Source organism: Marmota flaviventris, chromosome 8 (assembly GCF_047511675.1).
Source record: "Marmota flaviventris isolate mMarFla1 chromosome 8, mMarFla1.hap1, whole genome shotgun sequence".
NCBI lineage: Eukaryota > Metazoa > Chordata > Mammalia > Rodentia > Sciuridae > Marmota > Marmota flaviventris.
The window spans coordinates 126,119,149-126,142,068 of NC_092505.1; the positions used below are offsets into that span (position 1 = coordinate 126,119,149).

The 22,920-nt window shown below is 34.9% G+C and overlaps 1 protein-coding gene and 1 non-coding gene across 5 annotated transcripts in view; one reads left to right on the forward strand and one right to left on the reverse strand.

Annotated features, from left to right (window-relative positions):
• Positions 1–22,920, reverse strand: part of Ppp2r3a (protein phosphatase 2 regulatory subunit B''alpha) — a 168,524-nt gene that overhangs the window by 45,193 nt on the left and 100,411 nt on the right. For all 4 annotated transcript variants that reach the window (XM_027934026.3, XM_071615635.1, XM_071615636.1 and 1 more), the window contains 2 exons: positions 15,576–15,650; positions 3,488–3,574 (listed from right to left, as the gene is read on the reverse strand). In XM_027934026.3, coding sequence (XP_027789827.1) covers positions 3,488–3,574; positions 15,576–15,650 — 162 coding nt within the window. The remainder of the gene's footprint in view (positions 1–3,487; positions 3,575–15,575; positions 15,651–22,920) is intronic.
• Positions 4,320–4,421, forward strand: LOC114091578 (U6 spliceosomal RNA). The gene has a single exon (XR_003582515.1). It is a non-coding gene; the product is annotated as a U6 spliceosomal RNA (small nuclear RNA).

Here is a 22,920-nt window from a genome sequence, read left to right on the forward strand (position 1 = left end):
ATATCATACATAGATAGGATATAATTTCTCATTTTTCTGAGTGTATATGTTGCAGAATCATATTGGTCATATAGTCACAAATATACATACAGTAATAATGTGTTTCGTTCTACTATCTTTCCTATCCCAACATCCCCTCCCCTCCTTCCCTATCACTTCCCTCTACCTAATCTAAGGTAATGCTATTCTTCCCTAGTACTCCCCGTCTTATTGTGAATTAGCATCTGCATATTAGAAAAAATGTTCGCCCTTTGGTTTTGTGAGATTGGCTTATTTCGCTTAGCATGATATTGTCCAACTCCAACCATTTACTGACAAATGCCCTAATTTCACTCTTATTTAAAGCTGAGTAATATTCCATTGAGTATATTTATCACATTTTGTTTATCCATTCATTTATTGAGGGACACCTAGGTTGGTTCCATAGTCTAGCTATTGTGAATTGAGCTGCTATAAACATTGATGTGGCTATATCACTATAGTATAAATAAAAATAAAACAAAGGTTATTGTGTGCACAACAACTAAAAAATATTTTTTAAAAAAGTCTTTCATGAAATACTATAGTGAAAGACTTCTAAAAAAAATTTTTAGTTGTTGATGCACACAATAACCTTTGTTTTATTTTTATTTATTTTTATGTGGCTGAGGATTGAACCCAGTGCCTCACATGTACCAGGCAAACACTCAAAAACACTCTATCACTGAGCCATAATCCCAGCTCCCTGAAAGACTTTTTGATTGAGTATGAAAACCAAATCTAGAAAGATGATTTTGGTATATGAATAGCTATAAGAGGTTACACCTACAGAAAAAAAAGAAAGGTAAATATAAAAAGGTAATATTAAGAAAAGTAATCAATGAAAAGGAAAATATGTATTAATATTAGTAGAAAATAAAATGGAATTCAAGATGAAAATCAAATGACAGAGAGGACTGTATCAAAATACAAATGCATTACTTTGATAAAATTATTTTTTAAATGCAGACAGAAACCAAAATGCTCTGGTAAATTGAAAACAACAGAAATTATTAAATTATGGCAAATCTGATTAATGGAAGATTTTGTGGTGAGTAAAAATTATAGTCTACATATAAATATAGGAAAACCATGATGTAGTAAGGGCAAAATATAAGCTGCAAGATTATACATATCAAGAACTGTGCAAAATCCCCAAAATCCATATACGCATATGAATGGGGCTAGAATAACATACAAAAATGGCACTACTTGCATTAGAGGAGTAAAATGTGGTTTTTCTTCTGTGTTATAAATTTTCTTGTAAATGGTTTGTTTTATAAAGTATCTTTTCATGTGTATAAAGCAGAATATTGTCAGTAATAAAACAAATCTTTCACCTACTGGATTGTCACAACATAAAGAAGAAAAATGTCTTCTTTTGTTGGTGAGTATGTAAGTGAAGGTATGAACTAGGCAGAATCTATCAAGTTAAAATTTTAAATGCCATCTGATGCAGGATTTTCCCTCCAGTGGTCTATTCTGTAGGAAATTTCTGGCTTATATACAGCCAAAAGGAAAGTATAAGGATGTTTTCTACACCACTGTAATAGAGAAAATCTGAAATTGAGGAATATGTAATTAAAGTGCAGCATGCAATTGATAATGCAGTTGTTAGGAGAAATGAGATAGATTTACATGAATGGAAATGAAAGAAGTCCAAGACACTGTTAATAAACAAGTTACCAGAATAGTAAGTATGAACCCATATATTAGGGGGAAAAGTCCTCATAATAGCAGCCACACAAAATTATATATTCCATATATGCATTTACAAGGAAATAAAACTACAAATAATATGGGTTCCTTCTGGGAAGGAGAGTGAAATGGCAGAGTAAAGACAAAGAGCAACTTTTGCTTATCTTTTAATCTAGATATATCCATATTATTTGCAAGTTTGGAATAGTTGTTCATATACTAAAAGAAAGACTAAGGCAAGAGATAGGGAAGAAAAGGGAGACAAAAATAAATTACACTCCAAGAAGAGAACATTTGAGTTCTATTTCCAGTTCAGCAACCTGCCTGCTATATGCTCTTATGCAATATAGTCAATTATATTTGAGACTCAAGTTTTATTATCAGTAAAAAATTGATTATAATAATAATGATTCAAAAACTACAAATGATAATGTGCTTCAGAAAATGTGAGGGAGTATTATCATTGTTCTTAAGATGTTATGGAGGGCTGGGGTTGTGGCTCTGTGGTAGAGTGCTTCCCTAGCATGTGTGACGCATTGGGTCTGATCCTGAGCACCACAACACAATACAAAACAACACAATAAAATAAAGTTATTATGTCCATCTACAATTAAAAATTTAAAAAAAGATGTTATGGAAATACTATCATCTTAACACATTCCATAATACTACTGAGAACTGAAGTAGGCATCAGGTATTCAATAAGCATCAAAATTACTGATCATTTTAGAACAAAATGTTTTAAAATCTATTATGAACTGTTAATTTGGCCAAATCTTCAATACCATGACTGTCACGGGAAAAAATAAAGAGTAATAAGGTTGTATTATTTGCCAAAGCTTCATTTAATAAGATTCATTTAAAATAAAACATTTCTTGGTAGGCTGACAGGAGGATTGCAAGTTTGAGGTCAGCTTCAGCAACTTAGTGAAACCCTATCTCAAAAAAATAAAAGAACATGAGATGAAGCTCAGTGGTAAAGTGCCCCTGGGTTCAATACCCAGCATTGCATAAACAAAAACAAAAACATTTGTTTTTAAGTCAAAACAATTCTACTTTAGTTTTATAGAAGCTGTGATCAGGCATGAAGATTACCTCAGTAAAAGGCTCCCACTAGTGGTCAATACTTTCATTTGATAAAATAACTGAATGAAATGTATTCCTATTTTAAAGGAGTTTTTAGTACTGTTCTTTAGCAGTAGTTGGATAAACTCACTGCAGAAAGAATCAGGTCCATATTCTTCCATTTCTTTAGTAAGGCACTTCCCCAACCTGGTTCCAGCCTCATCAATGGTCACTCTCCCAAGGGCTTCTGGCCACTTAATACTGTTTGGCAGTTCTTGAACATGACACTTTCATGTTTTTGCCTTTTGCTTATGCTGCTTCTTCTGTCCAGAATTCCCTTTGAACTAATTTTTTATCTTGGTAAACTCCTGATATCCTCCAAGTCAAGACCACATGCCATCCCTTCTATGAGACCTTCTCTGCACCTTTTACACTTGTCTGTGGAATCTATCAAGTCTGCTGTTGCTGTCTGTGCTTGTCTCTCTCTTGCTCCACAGTGCATGCCTTAAGGCAGATATGCCTTGCTATTCAATTTTCCTCCTCCCCCTCCCCCTCCAACACATTCTGGTCTCTCACTATAGGTATCTGATAAATGCTTAATGTCTAAAAGTAGTGATAAAGCTTTGCATACAGTAAGCGCTCAAATATTTGTTAAATGAAGTAAAAGGATTAAACTGTTCTTTATATCACTGTATGAGAGGCATACTTGCAAAAAGTTGCTTTTTCTTATCTCTGTCGAAGTAATTTTTCCACTCCAAGATCTGTTGACCGTGTAGAATATTCTCTGAATAACCTGGTTCCAAGGAAAACAAAACCAAATAAAAATATTAAAGATCTCCATTATTTTACCAGTATATCTGGAGGCAATATTTTTTTTGAACCAATTTAAGTTTTGATATCAGGTATAATTCCTGGTGAAAAATAAACCTACATCTACATAGTTTGAATCTGCTTTTATAATTTTGGGAAGAAAAAATTTTCTGCTCTCAAGTCTTACTTTCCCAACTGCTTACACATCCCTACCTTTATTTACCTCTCATTTATACAGTGATGCCCAAGTAGTGTTTATTGGCTGAATGTTCTGAGAAGGCAAATGTGGGGGTAGTATCTCCTAGGTTGGTCTTATGACTGATCAGTAGTCAGAAGGATGGCCGTCAAGGTGGTATGATTGAAGAGCGCATTATTCTGGTTATTAAAGCTTTATTCATCAGAGCCTTGAAGACCTCTGGTTTTCCATACTTTTATGGAAACTCAAAATACATCTTGGGTAATTTACATGCTGACTTTCACATGGGCATAAACACCTTTCTTATCAGCTAGTGTTTTAATGAGTTTAGCAGAAGCAAAACTCTGGAAAACACCAGAGATAGGATGGGAAGGAAACAGGAAATAAATGTCTAGACTGGGGATGTGTGCTACAGCATAGGGGAAGACTGGAAAAGTAAGATAGAGGCTGCAATCCCTGGTACCAAAAAAAAAAATCAAAATCTCATTTTTCATAATTCCATGTCCCCTCTCGTAAGTTAAAGTCAATTTCAGTGCTTGCTTCAGCAGCACATATACTAAAATTGGAATGATACAGAGAAGATTAGCATGGTCCCTATGCAAGGATGATAAACAAATATTTTTGAAATATTTTCAAAAAACAATTCCCAATAAGGTTTAGATTTGACGATGAAATAAAAACCTTCCATAATAAACGAAAGAATTTACAACTAGAAAACCTGCACTGCACTAGAACATCCTCGGCAAAATATTCCATGAGGAGGAAATGAAAAAAACAACAATGAAAATCAGCAAAAGGCAATACTACACTAAAGGAAAAACTAATCAAAGGAGAAATCAAGTCAAATGAAATAACAAAAATAAACAAAAATGACTAGGAATACAAATCATGTCTCAATAATAATCCTGAATGTTAATGGCCTAAACTCACCAATCAAAAGACATAGACTGGCAGACTGGATTGAAAAAAAAAAAAAAAAAGACCCAACAGTATGCTGCCTTCAAGAGACTCATCTCATAGGAAAAGACATCCATAGACTGAAGGTGAAAGGTTGGGAAAAACCATACTACTCACATGGACTGTGGAAACAAGCAGGGGTTTCCATCCTCATATAAAATAAAGTAGACTTCAATCCAAAGTTAATCCAAAGGGATAAAGAGGACATTTCATACTGCTTAAGGGAACCATCCATCAACAAGACATAACAATTATAAATATATATGCCCCAAACAATGGAGCATCTACATTTATCAAACAAACTCTTCTCAAGTTCAAGAGTCAAATAGACCACAACACAATAATTCTGGGTAACTTTAACACACCTCTTTCACCACTGGTTAGATCTTTCAAACAAAAGCTAAACAAAGAAACTACAGAACTCAATAATATAATCAATAACTTAGACTTAACAGACATACATAGAATATTTCTTCCATCAATGATTGAATATACTTTCTTCTTAGCAGCACATGGATCCTTCTCTTAAATAGACCATATTTCATGCCACAAATCAACTCTTAGCAAATACAAAAAGTAGAGAGACTACCCTGCATTCTATCAGATCATAATAGAATGAAATTAGAAATCAATGATAAAATAAAAAATAGAAGCTACTCCAACACCTGGAGACTAAATAATATGCTAGTGAATGAACAATGGGTTGCAAAAGACAGCAAAGAGGAGATTAAAAATTCTTAGAGGTAAATGAAAACACTGATACAACATATCAAAATCTCTGGGACACTATGAAAGCAGTACTAAAAGGAAAGTTCATTGCATGGAGTTCATTCCTTAAAAGAAGAAAAAGTCAACAAATAAATGACCTAACATTACATCTCAAAGCTCTAGAGAAAGAAGAACAAATCAACACCAAAAGCGGAATACAGGAAATAATTAAAATCAGAGCTGAGATCAATGAAATTGAAACAAAAGAAACAACTGAAAAAATTGAAAAAACAAAAAGTTGGTTCTTTGAAAAAATAAATAAAATTGAATAACCCTTATCCATGCTAATGAAGAGAAGGAGGGAGAAAATTCGAATTACTAAAATTTGTGATGAAAAAGGAAATATTCCAATGGACACTACAGAAATACAGGAGATAATTATAAATTATTTTGAAAATTTGTACTCTAATAAAACAGAAAATATCAAAGACATCGACAAATTTCTAGAGTCAGATGATTTGCCCAAATTGAATCAGGATGATATATACAAGTTAAACAGATCAATTTCAACCAATGAAATAGAAGACGCCATCAGAAGCCTACCAACCAAGAAAAGCCCAGGACCAGATGGAAACGCACTTGAGTTCTACAAGACCTTCAAAGAAGAACTAATACCTATACTCCTCAAATTATTTCATGAAATAGAAAAAGAGGGAACACTTCCAAACTCATTATATGAGGCCAATATCACCCTGATTCCAAATCCAGACAAAGACATATTAAAGAAAGAAAACTTCAGACCAGTACCTCTAATGAACATAGATGTAAAAATTGTCAATAGAATTCTGGCAAATCAAATACAAGGATGTATCCAAAAGATAGTGCACCACAATCAAGTGGTGTTCATTCCAGGGAGGCAAGGTCGGTTCAACATTCAGAAATCAATAAATGTAATTCATCACATCAATAGACTTAAAAATAAGAACTATATGATCATCTCAATAGATGCATAAAAAGCATTTGAGAAAATACAACACCTTTTCATGTTCAAAACACTAGAAAAACTAGGGATAACAGGAATATATCTCAACATTGTAAAAGCTATCTATGTTAAGCTGAAGGCTAACATCATTCTAAATGGAGAAAAATTGAAGGCATTTCCTCTAAAGGGATGCCCTCTTTTACCACTTACATTTAACATAGTTCTTGAAACTCTAGCCAGATCAATTAGACAGATGAAAGAAATTAAAGGGATATGGATAGGAAAAGAAGAACTCAAACTATCACTATTTGCTGATGACTTGATTCTATACCAAAAAATTCCATCAGAAACGTTCTAGAACTAATAAATTCAGCAAAGTAGCAGGATATAAAATCAACACTCATAAATCAAAGACTTTTTTGTACATCAGTGACAAATCCTCTGAAAGAGAAACTAGGAAAACTACCCCATTTGCAATAGCCTCAAATAAAAAATGAAATACTTGGTAATCAATGAAAGCGGTGAAAGACCTCTACAATGAAAACTACAGAACACTAAAGAAAGAAATTGAAGAAGTCCTTAGAAGATGGAAAGATCTCCTGTGTTCTTGGATAGGCAAAATTAATATTAATTGTCAAAATGACCATACTACCAAAGCACTATAGAGATTTAATGCAATTCCAATCAAAATCCCAATGACATAGAAATAGAAAAAGCAGGGCTGGGGTTGTGGTCAGCGGTAGAGCACTCACCTCGCATGTGCGAGACCCTGGGTTTGATCCTCAGCACCACATTAAAAAAAGTGAATGAATAAAATAAAAGCAGGAAGCATCACACTATCTGATCTGAAATTATACTACAGAATTGTAGTAACAAAAACAGCATGGTATTGGCATCAAAATAGAAATGAAGATCAATGGAACAGAATGGAAGACCAGGGACCAATCCACATACCTACAGCCATCTGATCTTTGACAAAGGTGCCAAGAATATATGCTGGCGAAAAGACAGCCTTTTGAACAAATGGTTCTGGGAAAAATGGATAGCTATATGTAGAAAATGAAACATTCCACTGTTGTTGTATATTTAAAAAATAATAAAATCAATAAAAAAGAATATTAATTTGTTAAAAGGGCGAAAAGACTTAGGAATTAGACCAGAAACCCTGCAAATGCTAGAAGAATACACAGGGTCAACACTCCATCATACAGGTGCTGGCACTGTTTTCCTTAACAAGGCCCCCAAAGTGCAAGAAATAAAACCAAGAATCAGTAAGTGAGATGCCATTAAACTAAAAAGTTTCTGCAGAGGAAAGGAAACAATTAACAGCATGAAGAGAGAGCCTACAGAATTGAAGAAAATATTGGCCAGCTATTTTCCAAAATACATAAAGAACTCAAGCTGGGCACAATGGCATATGCTTTTAATCCCAGCAACTTGGGAGGTTGAGGCAGGAGGATCGTGAGATCAAAACCAGCATCAGCAGATTAGCAAGGCACTTAGCAACTCAGTGAGAACCTGTCTCTAAATAAAATAAAAAAGGGATGGGGATATGGCTCAGTGGTTAAGTGCCCTGTACCAAAAATAAAACAAAACAAAACTCAAGTAACACATCAATAAATCAACAAAAGAACTAAACAGAAACTTCTCCATGAAAGAAACACAAATGGCCAACACATACATGAAAAAATATTCAACATCTCTAGCAAACAGGGTAATCTAAATAAAAATTACAATAATATTTTACTTCAGTCCAGTCAGATGGCAATGATCGAGAATACAAGCAATAATAAATGTTGGTGAAGTTGTAGGGAAAAAGATACACTTGTATATTGTTGGTGGAACTGCAGGCTAGTACACCAACTCTGGAAAGAATAATTTTGGAGATTCCTCAGAAAACTAGGGAACCACTCTATGACCCAGTTATTCTACGCTTTGGTATTTTCCCCATAGATCTAAAATTGGCATAGTATAGTGATACAGCTACCTCAGTGTTTACAGCAGCATAATTCATCATAGCTAAATTATGGAATCAACCCAGGAGCCTATCAATTGATGAACAGATGAAGAAATTGTGGAATATATGTACAGTGGAGTTCTACTTGGCCCTAAAAAAGAATTAAATTATGGCATTCATAGGTAAATGGAGAATATCATCCTAAGTGAAATAAGCCAAACTCAGAAATTCCAAGGTTGAATGTTTTCTATCACATGCAAAAACTAGAGTAAAATTAAGGGAAGGGAAGGATGAGATATCATAAAGATAAAGGGAAGATGAGTAATGTAGAAGAAGGAGACTGTGAGGCAGACTGAAGGGAAGGGTAAGGGGAGGCAATGCAGAATGAATTCTTAAAAAATCATGTTATGTGCATATATAAATATACCATAGGGAATTTCACATTAATGCGTAAGTAAAAAGAATGAATTAAATATAAATAAATAAAGGGGAAAACTGTAGTAGAGTAGGGGAAGGAAAATAGAAAAGGAAGGAGGACAGGAGAGAAAAGGGGAGAATCATGAACTGAAACTGAATTCCCTAAATGTATGAGCTTGTCAAGATGAATCCAACTATTATGTATAACTATAAAGCTATAATTGAAATGTGAATTCAACATACTCACCAAATTCTTTTGAGTAGCATTAGATTTTATCCTTATTTCTTTATTTTTGATAAATTTAAGGTCTGTTTCCTATCTAAATTTTATACTTATATACTCAAGTATATTATTTGTAGACATACTAACTTAAAATTTATTTTTACTTATTTTACTTTTCTTTTTTTTTGTTGTTCTTTTTGACAGAATTTTAAAAATTTGCTTGTAGTTTGTTAGGTGTTTCCCTATTTTTAGCTTCTACTAACCTACTTATCTAGCACCATAAAATAATGTATCTGTATTCCATTTTTCTATAGCCTAAATCTCCTTATTCAGTAGCCCCACTTCATTAACATGTTTGCTGGTTTCCACATTACTGATTCAGCATTTTAGATTGCTTAGGCAGGAATACCATCTAGTGGTAAAAGCATGTAGCAGCTGGTACTAAATTATGGTTTTATTTTTCTAACTTTTGGTCTACCATTTTTAAATACATAAAAATTAATCACAATTATAAAAATATCAAAACCTCCACTTCACAAGTATAGACCACCAGGAATAGAAGTGTTTGGTGGATCTGCCATATGGCTTTTGAAAGTAGATTAAATGCGGGTACAGAAATTATAAAGACTTCCTCACTGTAGATGACTTGAGTGCAGATCAACACACTCAAATGCTAGAAGCCTGGGTCTTCCACTTAGCAAGCAGTGATGGATGGATTATACATCCAGACTCTGAAAAGTATGTCTTTGTAAAATTTGGACAATTTAAAAAATGTACCTGGGCCAGGCATGGTGGCTCATGCCTGTAATCTCAGCTACTCAGGAAACTTAAATAGGAGGATAACAAGTTGGAGACCAGCCTGGGCAACTTAGGGAGATCCTGTCTCAAAATACAAAATAAAGGGCTGAGGGTATAGCTCAGTAGTAGAGTAACTCTGGGTTCAGTCCCCAGTACCAAATAAATGAAAAATAAGTAAATAATTTAAAAATGTATCTAATAAAAGTGATTGCTTTTGGTGTCAAGAGCCAAATTTTCAAGGGGAGTTAATAAGCTCTCAGTGATGAGCAGTCATCACCAAACAACTTAGATTTCTTAGGAAATATCAATACCTTGTCTTCAACAATTAAAAAGCTGGCATTTCAGCCTAAAGTGATGAAGTTGGGCCAATCGATACTGAACACACCACTAAGACACCATCTGAGCAAATTACAGAAACATCTTTACTGACATCACCAGTGTCATAAAGAAATATTTTAAATCTCATTGATTATTTAAAAAACTCATGTAAGCACCATTCCCTCAAAGGTTAGCATAAGTGGAGTCTTTCATTCCACTGGTAATCTTTGTACAGGATGCAAAACTGCAAACTCAAGGGCTACAATTTGCTGGTATTTCTAAATTTCATTTTCATTCAATATCAAGAGGCTTATTTCTTATTTGTTAACTCTTTTTTTTAACATTTATGTTTTAGTTGTAGGTGGACATAATATCTTTATTTTTTCTTTATGTGGTCCCTTATGCGTGCTAGGTGAGCACTCTACCACTAAGCCACAGCCCCAGCCCCTCAATTGTTAACTCTTTTGTGAAGTAAAGAAGGAATGTGGACTGACTTTTGGTGCATTTATTTTTTCCATATTTTTATTTCTGCACTATAGTTGCACATAATGTTGGGATTTGTTGTTACATATTCGTATAGGCACACAGTACAAAAATGTAATTCGGCCAATGTCATTCCCCAGTAGATGCAATCACTTCTTAGTCTAAATAATCACTTATTTAGTCTAATGCAATCACTTATTTAGTCTTTTCAGACTAAGAACAGCTGACAAAATAATTACCTAAACAAACCGAAAGTCTTTTCCTATAGTAAAGGGTTTTTTTTTAATATTTTTTTTTTAGTTGTTGATGAACCTTTATTTATATTCAGTGCCTCACATATGCTAGGCAAGCACTCTACCACTGAGCCACAACCCCAGCCCTATAGTAAAGTTTTTTACTTGTGGGGGAAGGAGGGTAATGGGGATTGAACACAGGGGCACTCTACCACTGATCCATATTCCTAACCCTATTTTGTATTTTATTTAGAGACAGGGTCTTACTGAGTTGCTTAGTGCCTAGATTTTGTTGAGGCTAGCTTTGAACTTGTGATCCAGCCTCCTGAGCTGCTGGGATTACAGGTGTGCACCACCGAACCCAGCTGTGGTAAAGGTTTTTAAAGAATTAAGAGTTGTCCAACATCCCACCTACAAGCTAATTTTTGAGTCATGCTTTGTGTCAGTGGTTTCTTTCAAGTGTAAAGTGATGTAATTGAAGAACACTAGCATGTATACATAATACAGAATAAAGGCTGATTCCCTTATCCAAGTGATAACACTAGAGATATTTCAGGTTTCAGAATGTTTGGGATGTTGGAACATGTGCATACACTTTATTGGTTGAATATCCCTAATCTGAAATGCTCCAAAATCTGAGAGAGAGAGAGAGAGAGAGAGAGAGAGAGAGAGAGAGAGAGAGAGAGAGAGAGAAAGAGAGAAAGAAAATATGAGAATGAATGAGTGTGTGTGTGCGTGTGTGCACACGCACACATGTGTGCAGTACTGGGAATTGAACCCAGAGCTTCATTCATGCTAGGCAAGCACTCTATCACTGACCTACATCCCCATCTCTTTAAAATTTTAAAATTTTGAAACAGGATCTCAGGCTAGCCTTGACCTTTGTGACACACCTGACTCAGGCCTGTGGTGTGTCACTGTGCCCAGCCTAAATCCAAGACTTTTTGAGTGCTAATGCGCAAACAATTTCAGATTTGGAGCATTTCAGAGTTTGGATTAATGATGCTCAGCCTGGGTATTATGGTTCTACCTTATATGCCACTGAGATTATATGATATTCAACAGGGTCATATGATAAAATGATTTTGCTCTTTGGAGCTATTTGTAATTAATTCTGAGGCTGATCTTTATAAGTTTCTTAGAAACAGTGTAATACCTGTTTTTGATATATAAGCAGGATAGAAGACAATGCCTTAGTAGGGTACTTTTGTGCCTAATGACATCATCAATGAATTTCATACTGGAAGGCCTTATTTGACATTTGTTCTAGAAAAACTCATTGTACTATGAAATAATACAAAAGTTTCAATGATTTCATGTTATTATTTCACCAGGTTTCATAATACAAAAGGCACTAGGGAGAACAAGTGCAATAAAATTTTATTTCCAGTTGTTCATTGTTACACCTTTTAGTTTCACTTTTCTTTTTTTGGGGGGTAATATGAGATTATTACAAGAGCAATCACTTGTCTTAGTACATATAGATTGAGTCACATCCCCAGCCCTGTAATGCTGTTTTGATTTGCTATATTATTATGTTTCATCACAAGTATTTCTTGGTTAATGACTACTTCTGAGTAATGGATTCACTTTTGTGAATTGGGGATAAAGCAGAATAATACAACAAATTGTAAATTTAACAAATATAAACAATAATGTGCAAATACCATGAAAAATATGACAGCAGAGATAATTAATGTATTCTATTAATTGACCAGTATGGGTTTTTTTTTGTTCAATGATCATTAACATGACAGAATTCATGAAAATGTAAATTATACATGAACAAAATGACTTCATGGCTTTTCATTTTAAAAGTCATAAGTCTTCTTAGGACTACTTGCTAGATGACCACAGACAATTATAGGTCCAAATAATTCAGAAAATATCAAACAAGAAAACAGAAAAAGAGAACTTATCTGTGTTACTTTTCTGTTTATTAACATCTCTCTAAGAATGATTCCAATAAAAGGTTCCTCTTTAAAGAGTATTTTCTGAATTAGCTGAAGGTTGTACTTTATTATTTCTTAGATCTTTCTCAACTCCTATGTTTCTAAATTATGCTGTTAATGTGCCCAGAGTTTACAGAAGAGCCAACAACAAGAACCCAATAATTTCCTTTAGGATTGCTGGTAGAGCTAATGCAGAATTCTTAAGCAAGAATAATTTCACTTATTCACTCAATAAATATAATGTGTGTCTATTATGTGTCAGGCACTATTCTAAGTACTGGGCAGAGAGGAGTGAAAAATAAAGACAAAGCTCTTGCTCTCAAGGAATTTGTATTATATAGAAGGAGATGAACAATAAATAGAGTACAATTTAAATATCAGTTAAGAGTAAAGAAGAAAAATAAAGCAGGAGAAAGGAACACAGAGTGTGGGGGAGGAAGCAGAGTGAAAATATGCGTCAAGAAGGCAAAGAGTGATGACAGAATACACGAGCAGGTATCTGGATAAAGTGAGGGAGGACTGATGTAAGTGGCAATTGGCAGAAGAGCATTCCAGGCAGAGGACAGTGGAAAGCATCTGAGGCAAAAGTGGGCTTGGTCTGCTCAGGAACAGCAAAGGGGAGGTAGGCAGAAGATGAGATCAGAGAGAAGGGCTGTAAAGGTATGAGTGGGGGTGGGGTGGGTTACAGAGGGTTGGCAAGGACTGTAGCTTTGATCTGAGTGAGATGGGAAACCACTGGAGGGTTTGAGCAGAAGAGTGACATGATCTAACTTACATTTTTAAAGGATAACTCTATTTTCTATGGGGAAACTAGACTACGGGGCAGTAAGAGTAGAATGGAAAGACCAATTAGAAGAAATCCAAGTGAAAAATGAGAGTGGCTGGGCCAAGGTGACCATGTTGGAGGTAATTTAGTTTAGTGTTGTGGTTAATGAGCAAAAATAGCTTGTGAGATAGTCTTAGATGACAGTGACACCTTCTGGCTCACAAAAATCTTACAAAATTTTACGGTGATAAGAGAGAGCTAGTGGAAGAGCAAAGAAAGAAGTCCCTACAAGAGGAGTTAAAAAAAAAACAACAACAAGAAAAGCAGTAGAATAATGACTGGGTCCTCCTCAGAAGAGACTACCCCATTCAGCTGAAGGATCTGAGCTAGAGGCAAGGGGCATCTCACTTGAGTTTATCAGAGAATGTGAGTCATGCCTGTCCTGAATGTATGGGATGCCCCAGAGATGATCTTGGAGTTAGGGCAGGAATGTAGGAACTGGCTGTCCTGGGACTGAAGCTGTGCCTGAGAGACAGGGAGTGAGAGCCCCTCACAAAATGGACTGTGATTACATTACTTTAGATTCATAGATGATTTATTTTCTGTTTACACTAAACTATTTCTCATTATTTTTCTAGTTCTACCTTTGAAGTACTAGGGACACGTCTCTTTCTAGAACTGTTGAAAATTATTTTCAGTATTATTTGAAAATTCTAAAGATCAAAAGGATATTAATATTCATGATACAGCAAAGGTATATATCATAAAAGCAGAATGAATATACTACTTAATTTTGTTTATATTAAGAGTCTTCTTTAAAAAATTTTTTTTTAGTTGTAGATGAACACAATATCTTTATATTATTTATTTATTTTTATGGTGCTGAGGATCGAACCCAGTGCCTCATGTGTGCAAGGCAAGCACTCTACCGCTGAGACACAACCCCAGCCCTAAGAGTCCTCTTTTAAGCACTGAACACATATAAGAAGGGAAATGGATACAAATGAAGAAATTATTACTTTGAATTTATACTATTTTCCTTCCACTCAAAATAATCATTATAACCCATGTTACCTTCTGGATAATGATCTGAAAACCTGGATACTATACAGTGATAAAAAAAGTGCTTTAATATTAACCTATTATGTCCTATCATTCCATTTAAGGAATGCCTAAAAACCTTAAATTGAGCAATAAATATACCACTTCTGATAACTTTGAAATAAATGTTTTTAGAATTCTACTCTTTTGGGAAAACAGGTGATGATCAGTCATAATATTCATTAGTATTATTAATGACATTAATGATAATAAGTTGTATAATAAGCTCTAGATTATGATTTCCAACCTATTTTAACATACTTGTATCACTTTCATTAAAATATATGCAGAATTGAAAACTTGGGACTTAACACATTAAGATAAAATAGAGATCAACCCTTAAAAACAGCATACTACAGGAACACAGCCACATCAATGTTTACAGCAGCACAATTCACAATAGCTAAATTATGGATCCAACCTAGATACTTTTCAGTAGATGAATGGATAAAGAAAATGTGGAATATTATTCAGCATTAAAAGAGAATAAAATTATGGCATTTGCAGGTAAATGATGGTTTTGGAGAATATGATGCAAAGTGAAGTAAGCCAATCCCCAAAAAACAAATGCTGAATGTCTTCTTTGATATAAGGCTACTGATTCATAATGGACCTGGAGGGGAGAGCATGGGAGGAATGGAGGAACTTTATATAGGGCAAAGAGGAGGGAGGGGAACGAAGGGGGCATGGGGGTAGAAAGATAGTGGAATGAGACGGACATCAATACCCTAAGTACATGTATGAAAATACGAATGGTGTGACTCTACTTTTGTGTTCAACCAGAGACAAGAAAAATTGTGCTCTATTTGTGTAATATTAATTGAATTGCATTCTGCTGTCATATGTAACTGATTAGAATAAATAAAATAAAATTTAAAAAAGAGTCAACCTACCGTGGTGATATAGCGAGAGTGGAATTCTGGAGCATCTTTCAGGAACGTAAGGCCAGGGTGTGTATCCACTACATCCTGAAAAAGATCCGAAACTAAATTAATAAATCTATATTGAAAAAAACCCTGTGGAATTTTTTACTTCCTGTAGAATAAGTTACAAGTTAAGCAAATTTGCCATTTTAGAATACTGAATAATGCACTTAAAATTTAATTAATACCTGAAGTCTAAATTTTATTGTAAGCATACTTAACACTGTATACATACTTAAGTACACTATGTATACTTACATTAAGTATACATAGTATAGTGTACTTAAATGTAAGTTAAAATTTTAATTTAACTATATTTGGTGATTTGTGAATCAAATGTATTAGAGGTATACACCATAATTCTAACACATCAAAAAATGTCAAGGATAGTTGGGCGCAGTGGTACACGCTTGTAATCCCAGCAGCTCGAGAGGCTGAGATAGGAGTTCAAAGCCAGTCTCAGCAATGGTGAGGTGCTAAGCAACATAGTGAGTTGCTTCTCTAAATAAAATACAAAATAGGGCTGGGGATGTGGCTCAGTGGTTGAGTCCCCCTGAGTTCAATTCACAGTATCAAAAAAGAAAAGAAAGGAAATGTCAAGGAAATTCATCTGACAGATTTTGATAGGGGTTGTTAAGTAATATTTACACAAAAAGGATGACAGAAGCCAATGAGAATGGTTATCTTTCTTTATCTAGAGGCATGAGAAATTTTTGAAAACAAACAAATAAACAAAAAAACCCATGCAGTTAAAATCTATGTTAATGGGGCTGGGGATAGCGCGCTCGCCTGGCATGCGTGTGGGCCGGGTTCGATCCTCAGCACCACATATAAACAAAGATTTTGTGTCCGCCGAGAACTAAAAAAAATAAATAAATATTAAAATTCTCTCTCTCTCTCTCTTTTTAAAAAAATAAAATAAAATCTATGTTAAATATGTAAGCCAGCTAATGTCCATCAATTTTTATTAAAAGAGAAATGTGGACAAATCTGTTCGTAATTTAGAATTTTGTTTATTTTAAAATTTGTTATCTTGTTATCACTAACAATTATTATAATAATGAATACACTGAATACTGTTTCTATTTTCTAATTAGAAATTGAAAGTACTTTATCCTAGAGAATCTATTAGAGATAATTATTGTTAAAAACCAGAGGCAACTATAAGGGCAACATAGATATAATCTATTTATTGGCTAGTCATCAATGGACAAACATTAGCTTTGTATCTCTTTGTTTCTTCAGAGCAGTTAGGTATATGTATCTACCAATATAGTCTAGAACCAGGGAATCTTATAATTTCTTTTTTGTTTGTTTTTAAATCTAGAAACAATTTTGGACTCACAAGTAAGTTGCAAAAAATATTATGGAGAAATTTCCTAGGCCCTTCTTCTAATTTCCTATAACAACTCACAAACCATAGTTTAATGACTGAAACCAGAAATGAATGATGATACAATAATAAACTATAAACCTTATTCAAATTTCACTATTTTTTTTTCTGTTCCAGTATTCTACAGTGCATTCATTTCTTTTTTTCTATACTGAGAACTGAACCCAGGGTGTTCTACCAAAGGCTACATCCGAAAACCCTTTTTATTTTGACAGGGTCTTGCTAAATTGCTGAGGCTGGCCTTAAACTTGTGACACTCTTGCCTCAGCCTTTGGAGTAGCTGGGATTACAGATGGTACTAAATGCACCACTGTGCCTAGCTGCATTTAGTTTTTATGTCTCATTGGTCTCTTCCAATCTGTGACAGGTCCTTTCCTTGTCTCTCATGATTTTGAATACATATATCCTCTATTTATCTTTTTGATTGGTTTATTTCACTTAACATGCTGCCTTCCGGTTCCATCCAATCTTGCCTTACCTGCAAATGGCAAGATTTCATTCTTTGTGGCTGAATAAGCCTCTGCTGTGCCATGTTTTCTTTATTCATCCATCTCTCTCTTTTTTAATTCCTTTATTTATTTCATGTGGTGCTGAGGATCAAACCCAGTACCTCACATATACTAGGCAAGCACTCTACCACTGAGCTACAACCCCAGCCTTTATTTATCCATCTCTTGATGGGTATCTAGGCTGTTTCCATGTCTTGGCTATTGTGAACAGTGTCAAAGTGAATACGGGTATGCAAGTGTTTCTTCTGTATGCTGACATCAGTTCCTTTGGATGTATACTCAGTGAGGTACAGCTACACCATATAGAAGTTCTATTTTTAGTTTTTAAAGGAATCTCCATACTGTTTTCCATAGTGGGTATACTAAGGATTCCCACCAACAGTGTAAAAGGATTATTCTTTTTCCTCCACACCCCTGCAAGCATTTGTCGTCGTTGTTGTTTTAAATATATATATATTTTTAGTTGTAGATGGACATAATATCTTTATTTATTTTTATGTGGTGCTGAGGATTGAACCCAGTGCCTCACACATGCAAGGTACATGCTCTACCACTGAGCGACAACCCCAGCCCCTGTTGTTGTTTTTATAACAGTCATTCTGACTGGGAAGAGATGGAATTGCTTTTCATATTTATTGACCATTTACACTTCCTCTTTCTTGAAGTATGTGTGTGGGTGTATATATGTATATATATATATAATTTTTTTAGAAAATTGCTCAGCTCCTTTTCCCATTTATTGACTGGATTTACTTTTCTTTGAGTTTTTTTTTTTTTTTTTTAGTATCTCTATTTTTGTTTGTTTATGTGGTGCTGAGGATTGAACCCAGTGCCCTCATGTTTGAGGCAAGTGCTCTGCCACTGAGCCATAACCTCAGCCCTTTAAGTTTTTAAAATGTATTCTAGATATTAATTCTTTGGCAGGTGAAGAGCCGGCAAAGATTTTCTTTCATTCTGTAGGTTGTCTTTTCACTCTTCTGGTTGTTTTCTTTGCTGTGCAGAAGTTTCTTAATTTCAGGTAATCTCATTTGTCAAGTCTTGTTTTATTTCCTGGGCATGGCAGCTCCTGAGAATGAAGGAATTTCCTTGCTAAGATAACCACTGGAGTCACCCAGGAAATGACTGCCTGTCCCAATATCTTGTAGGACGCTATGTTTTCTTTGAGTAGTTTCAAATTTTCAGGTCTTATATTAAGGTCTTTGATTTATTTGGTTGATTTTTTTTGTACAGAGTAAGAGACAGGGGTCTAGTTTCAGTCTTTTACATTTGAATATCCAGTTTTTCCAGCACAATTTGTTGAACTTTTGGCACCATTGTCTAGAATCAGATGGCTAAAGCTGTGTAGATTTATATCTGGGTCCTCTATTCTGTTCCACTGCTCTATAAGTATTGTTTTTGTTATTAAGGTTCCGTAACATGTTCTAAAATCAGATCTTATGATGCTTCTAGCACTACTATTTTTGCTCAGGATTGTTTTGGTTATTTGTGTTTCCACAGAAATTTTAGAATTATTTTTTTCTATCTCTGTGAAGAATTTCATTGGCATTTTGATGGTGACAGCACTGAATCTGTAGGCTACTTTTAGCACTATGGCCATTTTAACAATGTTAATTTTCCCAGTCCAAGAACATGAGAGGTCTTTTCACTTTCTAGAGTCTTCTTCTATTTCTTTCTTCAGTGTTTCATTGTAGAGGTCTTTTACATTCTTACCTGGGTTATTCCTAGGGATCTCTTTATGTGTGTGTACATGGGGGTGGTGGGCTACTGTGAATGGGATTACTTTCCTGATGTTGTTTCCAGTGAGTTCATTATTAGGATATAGAAAAGCTGTTGATTTTAGTAGTTGATTTTGTACTCTGCTACTTTATTGGACTTGTTTATCAGTTCTGAGAGTCTTTTGATGGCATATTTAGGATATTATTGTCAGGTCGGTGGCAGTGACTTAGGAACAAAGCACCAAGCAGCCTGCGTGCGCGAAAGAAACATCAATCAGGCACCAATGGAAATGCTTGTCAATCAACAGGGGTCTCCTGGTCAATCCTGGATCTCAGCCAGTTCCTCCGACCAATTCCAGTGGGACAAAGGACTCTAAAAACCCCTTTTCCTGTCCACAGCACTTCCCTTCCTGCTGTAAGCCCCATGAAATTCCAGTCCGATTGAGTCCCCACTGGTTACTCCTCAGACCCTCTTCTTATCTGCTCTGTGGGTCTGATAGAGTTCTGCCTGGGAGTGGAATCTCAATAAAGCCTTTTTAAATCTGCCTCCTTTTGGTTGCCGCCATTGCCTGACTTTACATTTATGCGTATATAGAACCACATCATCTGCAAACAGTGATAATTTAAAGACTTCCTCTTTTTCTGCTTATATGACTTTTTATTTCTTTCTCTTGCCTGATTGCTCTTCCTAGAATTTCTAGTATTATATTGAATAAGAGTGCTGAGAGTAGACACCCATGTCTTATTCCTTAATCTTAGAGAAAATATTTTCAGATGTTCCCCATGCAATATGATGTTGGCTATGTGTGGAGAGTGGTGACAGTGACTGGGAGTCTGAGATTGGGGTCCCTGATGACTTCACGGCTGTGGCATATTTGGTGACTGGGAAAGTTTCTGTGCAAAGGCATAGGATGCCTGGTTGCTATGGAGATGTCCTCCATGCTAGAGTCTTATTGGCTTCGACCTTATTCTCAGGCATGGCAGCTCCTGGGAATGAAGGAACTTCCTTGCTAAGATAACCACAATGTTTCAACAGTTCTGCTGCTCCTGAATCTGCCCGCAAATTAGTGACTTTAAACAATGGACTTTCTTGAGAGCTGCACAATGCTCCTAACATTGCACATTGCAAATGTAGAATGTAACTGAGGAAACAGTTGCATGCTGTTGCTAACTCTGTAACTTTCATGAATATAAAGAATAATGCTTGCAGTCTTTAATCTGTTTTAGACACATATATAATAAAGATTGCTGGTGTAATTCTTTAGACCTGCTTCTCCATCAGAGAACAGTGCTCCACCTGACCCCAGCTGTTTTATCTTCAAGATCTGTGTGTATGACTCTTTATTTCTTCCAATTGCTCATCACCCCTTGCCAGAACCTGTTCGTTTGGCTGTGCTGGTCATGGCAGATATGTGTATGTCATATATATCTTTTATTATGTCAAGGTATGATTATTTTATACTTAACTTATTCAGGGCTTTTATCATAATGGAATGTTGACTTTTTATGAAAGGCTTTTTCTACATCTATTGAGATGATCATGTGATTTTTATCCTTGATTCTATTTATGTTCTATATTATGTTTATTGATTTGTTAAACCATTCTTGCATCCCTGGAATAAAACCAACTTGATCATAGTGTATGATCTCTTTAATGTGCTACTGAATTCTATTTGCCAGTATTTTGGTGAGGATTTTTACTTCTATGTTCATCAGGGATTTTGTTCTACAGTTTTCTTCTTTTGTTGTGTCCTGCCAAGTTCTGAGAGCAGGATAATATTGGTTTTGTAGAATGAGTTTGGAATGGTTCCTTCCCTTTCTCTTTTATAAAATAGTCTGAGAGCACTGTTTTTGGTTCTTCTTTAAAAGTCTGGCCAATTCAGCAATGACTCTATCCAGTCTTTGCCTTTTCTTTGTTGGGAGACTTTTTATTACTGCTTCAATCTCATTACTAGTTATTCATCTTTTAGATATTTTATTTTAGATGGTTCATTTTCAGTTAGTCATATGTGCCCATAAGTTTGTCCATTGCTTTTAGATTTTCCCGTTTACTGGCATATAGTTTTTCCCAATATTCCCTAATGATCCTTTGAATTTTAGTGGTAACTGCTGTAATGTCTCCTTTTTCATCTCTAATTTTATTTATTTGGAACTTCTCTTTCTTTTCACTAGTTTAGTTAAAGGTTTGTCAATTTTATTTTTCCAAAAAAACAACTCTTAGTTTCACTGATCCTTTGTTTTGTTCTTTTAGTCTCTGTTTATTCATTTTTGCTTTCTTCTTTATTATTTACTTCCTTCTCCTAATTTACAGTTTGGTTTGTTCTTGTTTGTCTAAGACACTGGAATAATTATTAGGTTTTATTAGGGTTAAGGAGCAAATAAGGAAATGGAAAGACATACAGAAACTAGCCAGAGGAGGATGCTGTTATTATCCCTTGGGCTAAAGTATAAGGGTTAGGAATGGAGTTATGGGACATTAGAGGAAACAGAACCATGGAGAAGAGGTTGTGGAATAGAAGCTGTATTATAGAGGGATAGAGTTACTGTGCTGAATAAAAGAGTGGGAAGAAATGTCAACTTCTCCCCTCTCCCCTTCCATTTGCTAGCAGCATTTCTTATTGGCCAGACCCAACCAAAGCTAATCAGAAAAAGCCCCAAAGATGCAGTTTGCACAGGTGAAAGCAGAGTTAAGAATGAATCTAGAAAAAAACTAGGGATAGTAGGAATATACCTCAACATTGTAAAAGCTATATATTCTAAACCCAAGGCCAATATCATTCTAAATGGAGAAAAATTGAAAGCATTCCCTCTAAAAAGGGAAACAAGACAAGGATGCCCTCTTTCACCACTTCCATTCAACACAGTCCTAGAAACTCTAGCCAGAGCAATCAGATAGATGAAAGAAATAAAAAAGCAAAGGGATACAAACAGGAAAAGACAAACTCAAACTATTCTTATTTTCTGACGACATGATTCTATATTTAGAAGATCCAAAAAACTTCACCAGAAAACTACTAGAACCCATAAATGAATTCAGCAAAGTAGCAGGATATAAAATTAAACCCATAAATCAACTGTGTTCCTATACATCAGTGATGAATCAACTGAAAGAGAAATTAGAAAAACTATCCCATTCACAATAGTTTCAAAAAAAAAAAAAAATTCTGGGACTCAATCTAACAAAAGGGTGAAAGACCTCTACAATGAAAACTACAGAACACTATAAAGAAAGAAATTGAAGAAGACCTTAGAAGATGAAAACATTTCCCATGTTCTTGGAAGGGCAGAATTAATATTGTCAAAATGGGCATACTACCAAAAATGCTATACAGATTTAATGCAATTTCCATTAAAATTCCAATGACATTCTTCATAGAAACAGAAAAAGCAATCATGAAATTAATTTGGAAAAACAAGAATAGCCAAAGCCATCCTTAGTGAGAAAAGTGAAGTAGGAGGCATCATGATACCAGACTGTAAATTATACTACAGAGCTAACAGTAACAAAAATGGCATGGTATTGGCACCAAAACAGACATGAAGACCAATGGTACAGAATAGGAGACACAGAGACAAACCCACATAAATACAAAGGTGCCATAAATATACCAAAAATCCATATGTAGCCAAATGAAATTAAATCCCTATCTCTCACCCTGCACAAAATTCAACTCAAAGTAGATCAAGGACCTAGGCAT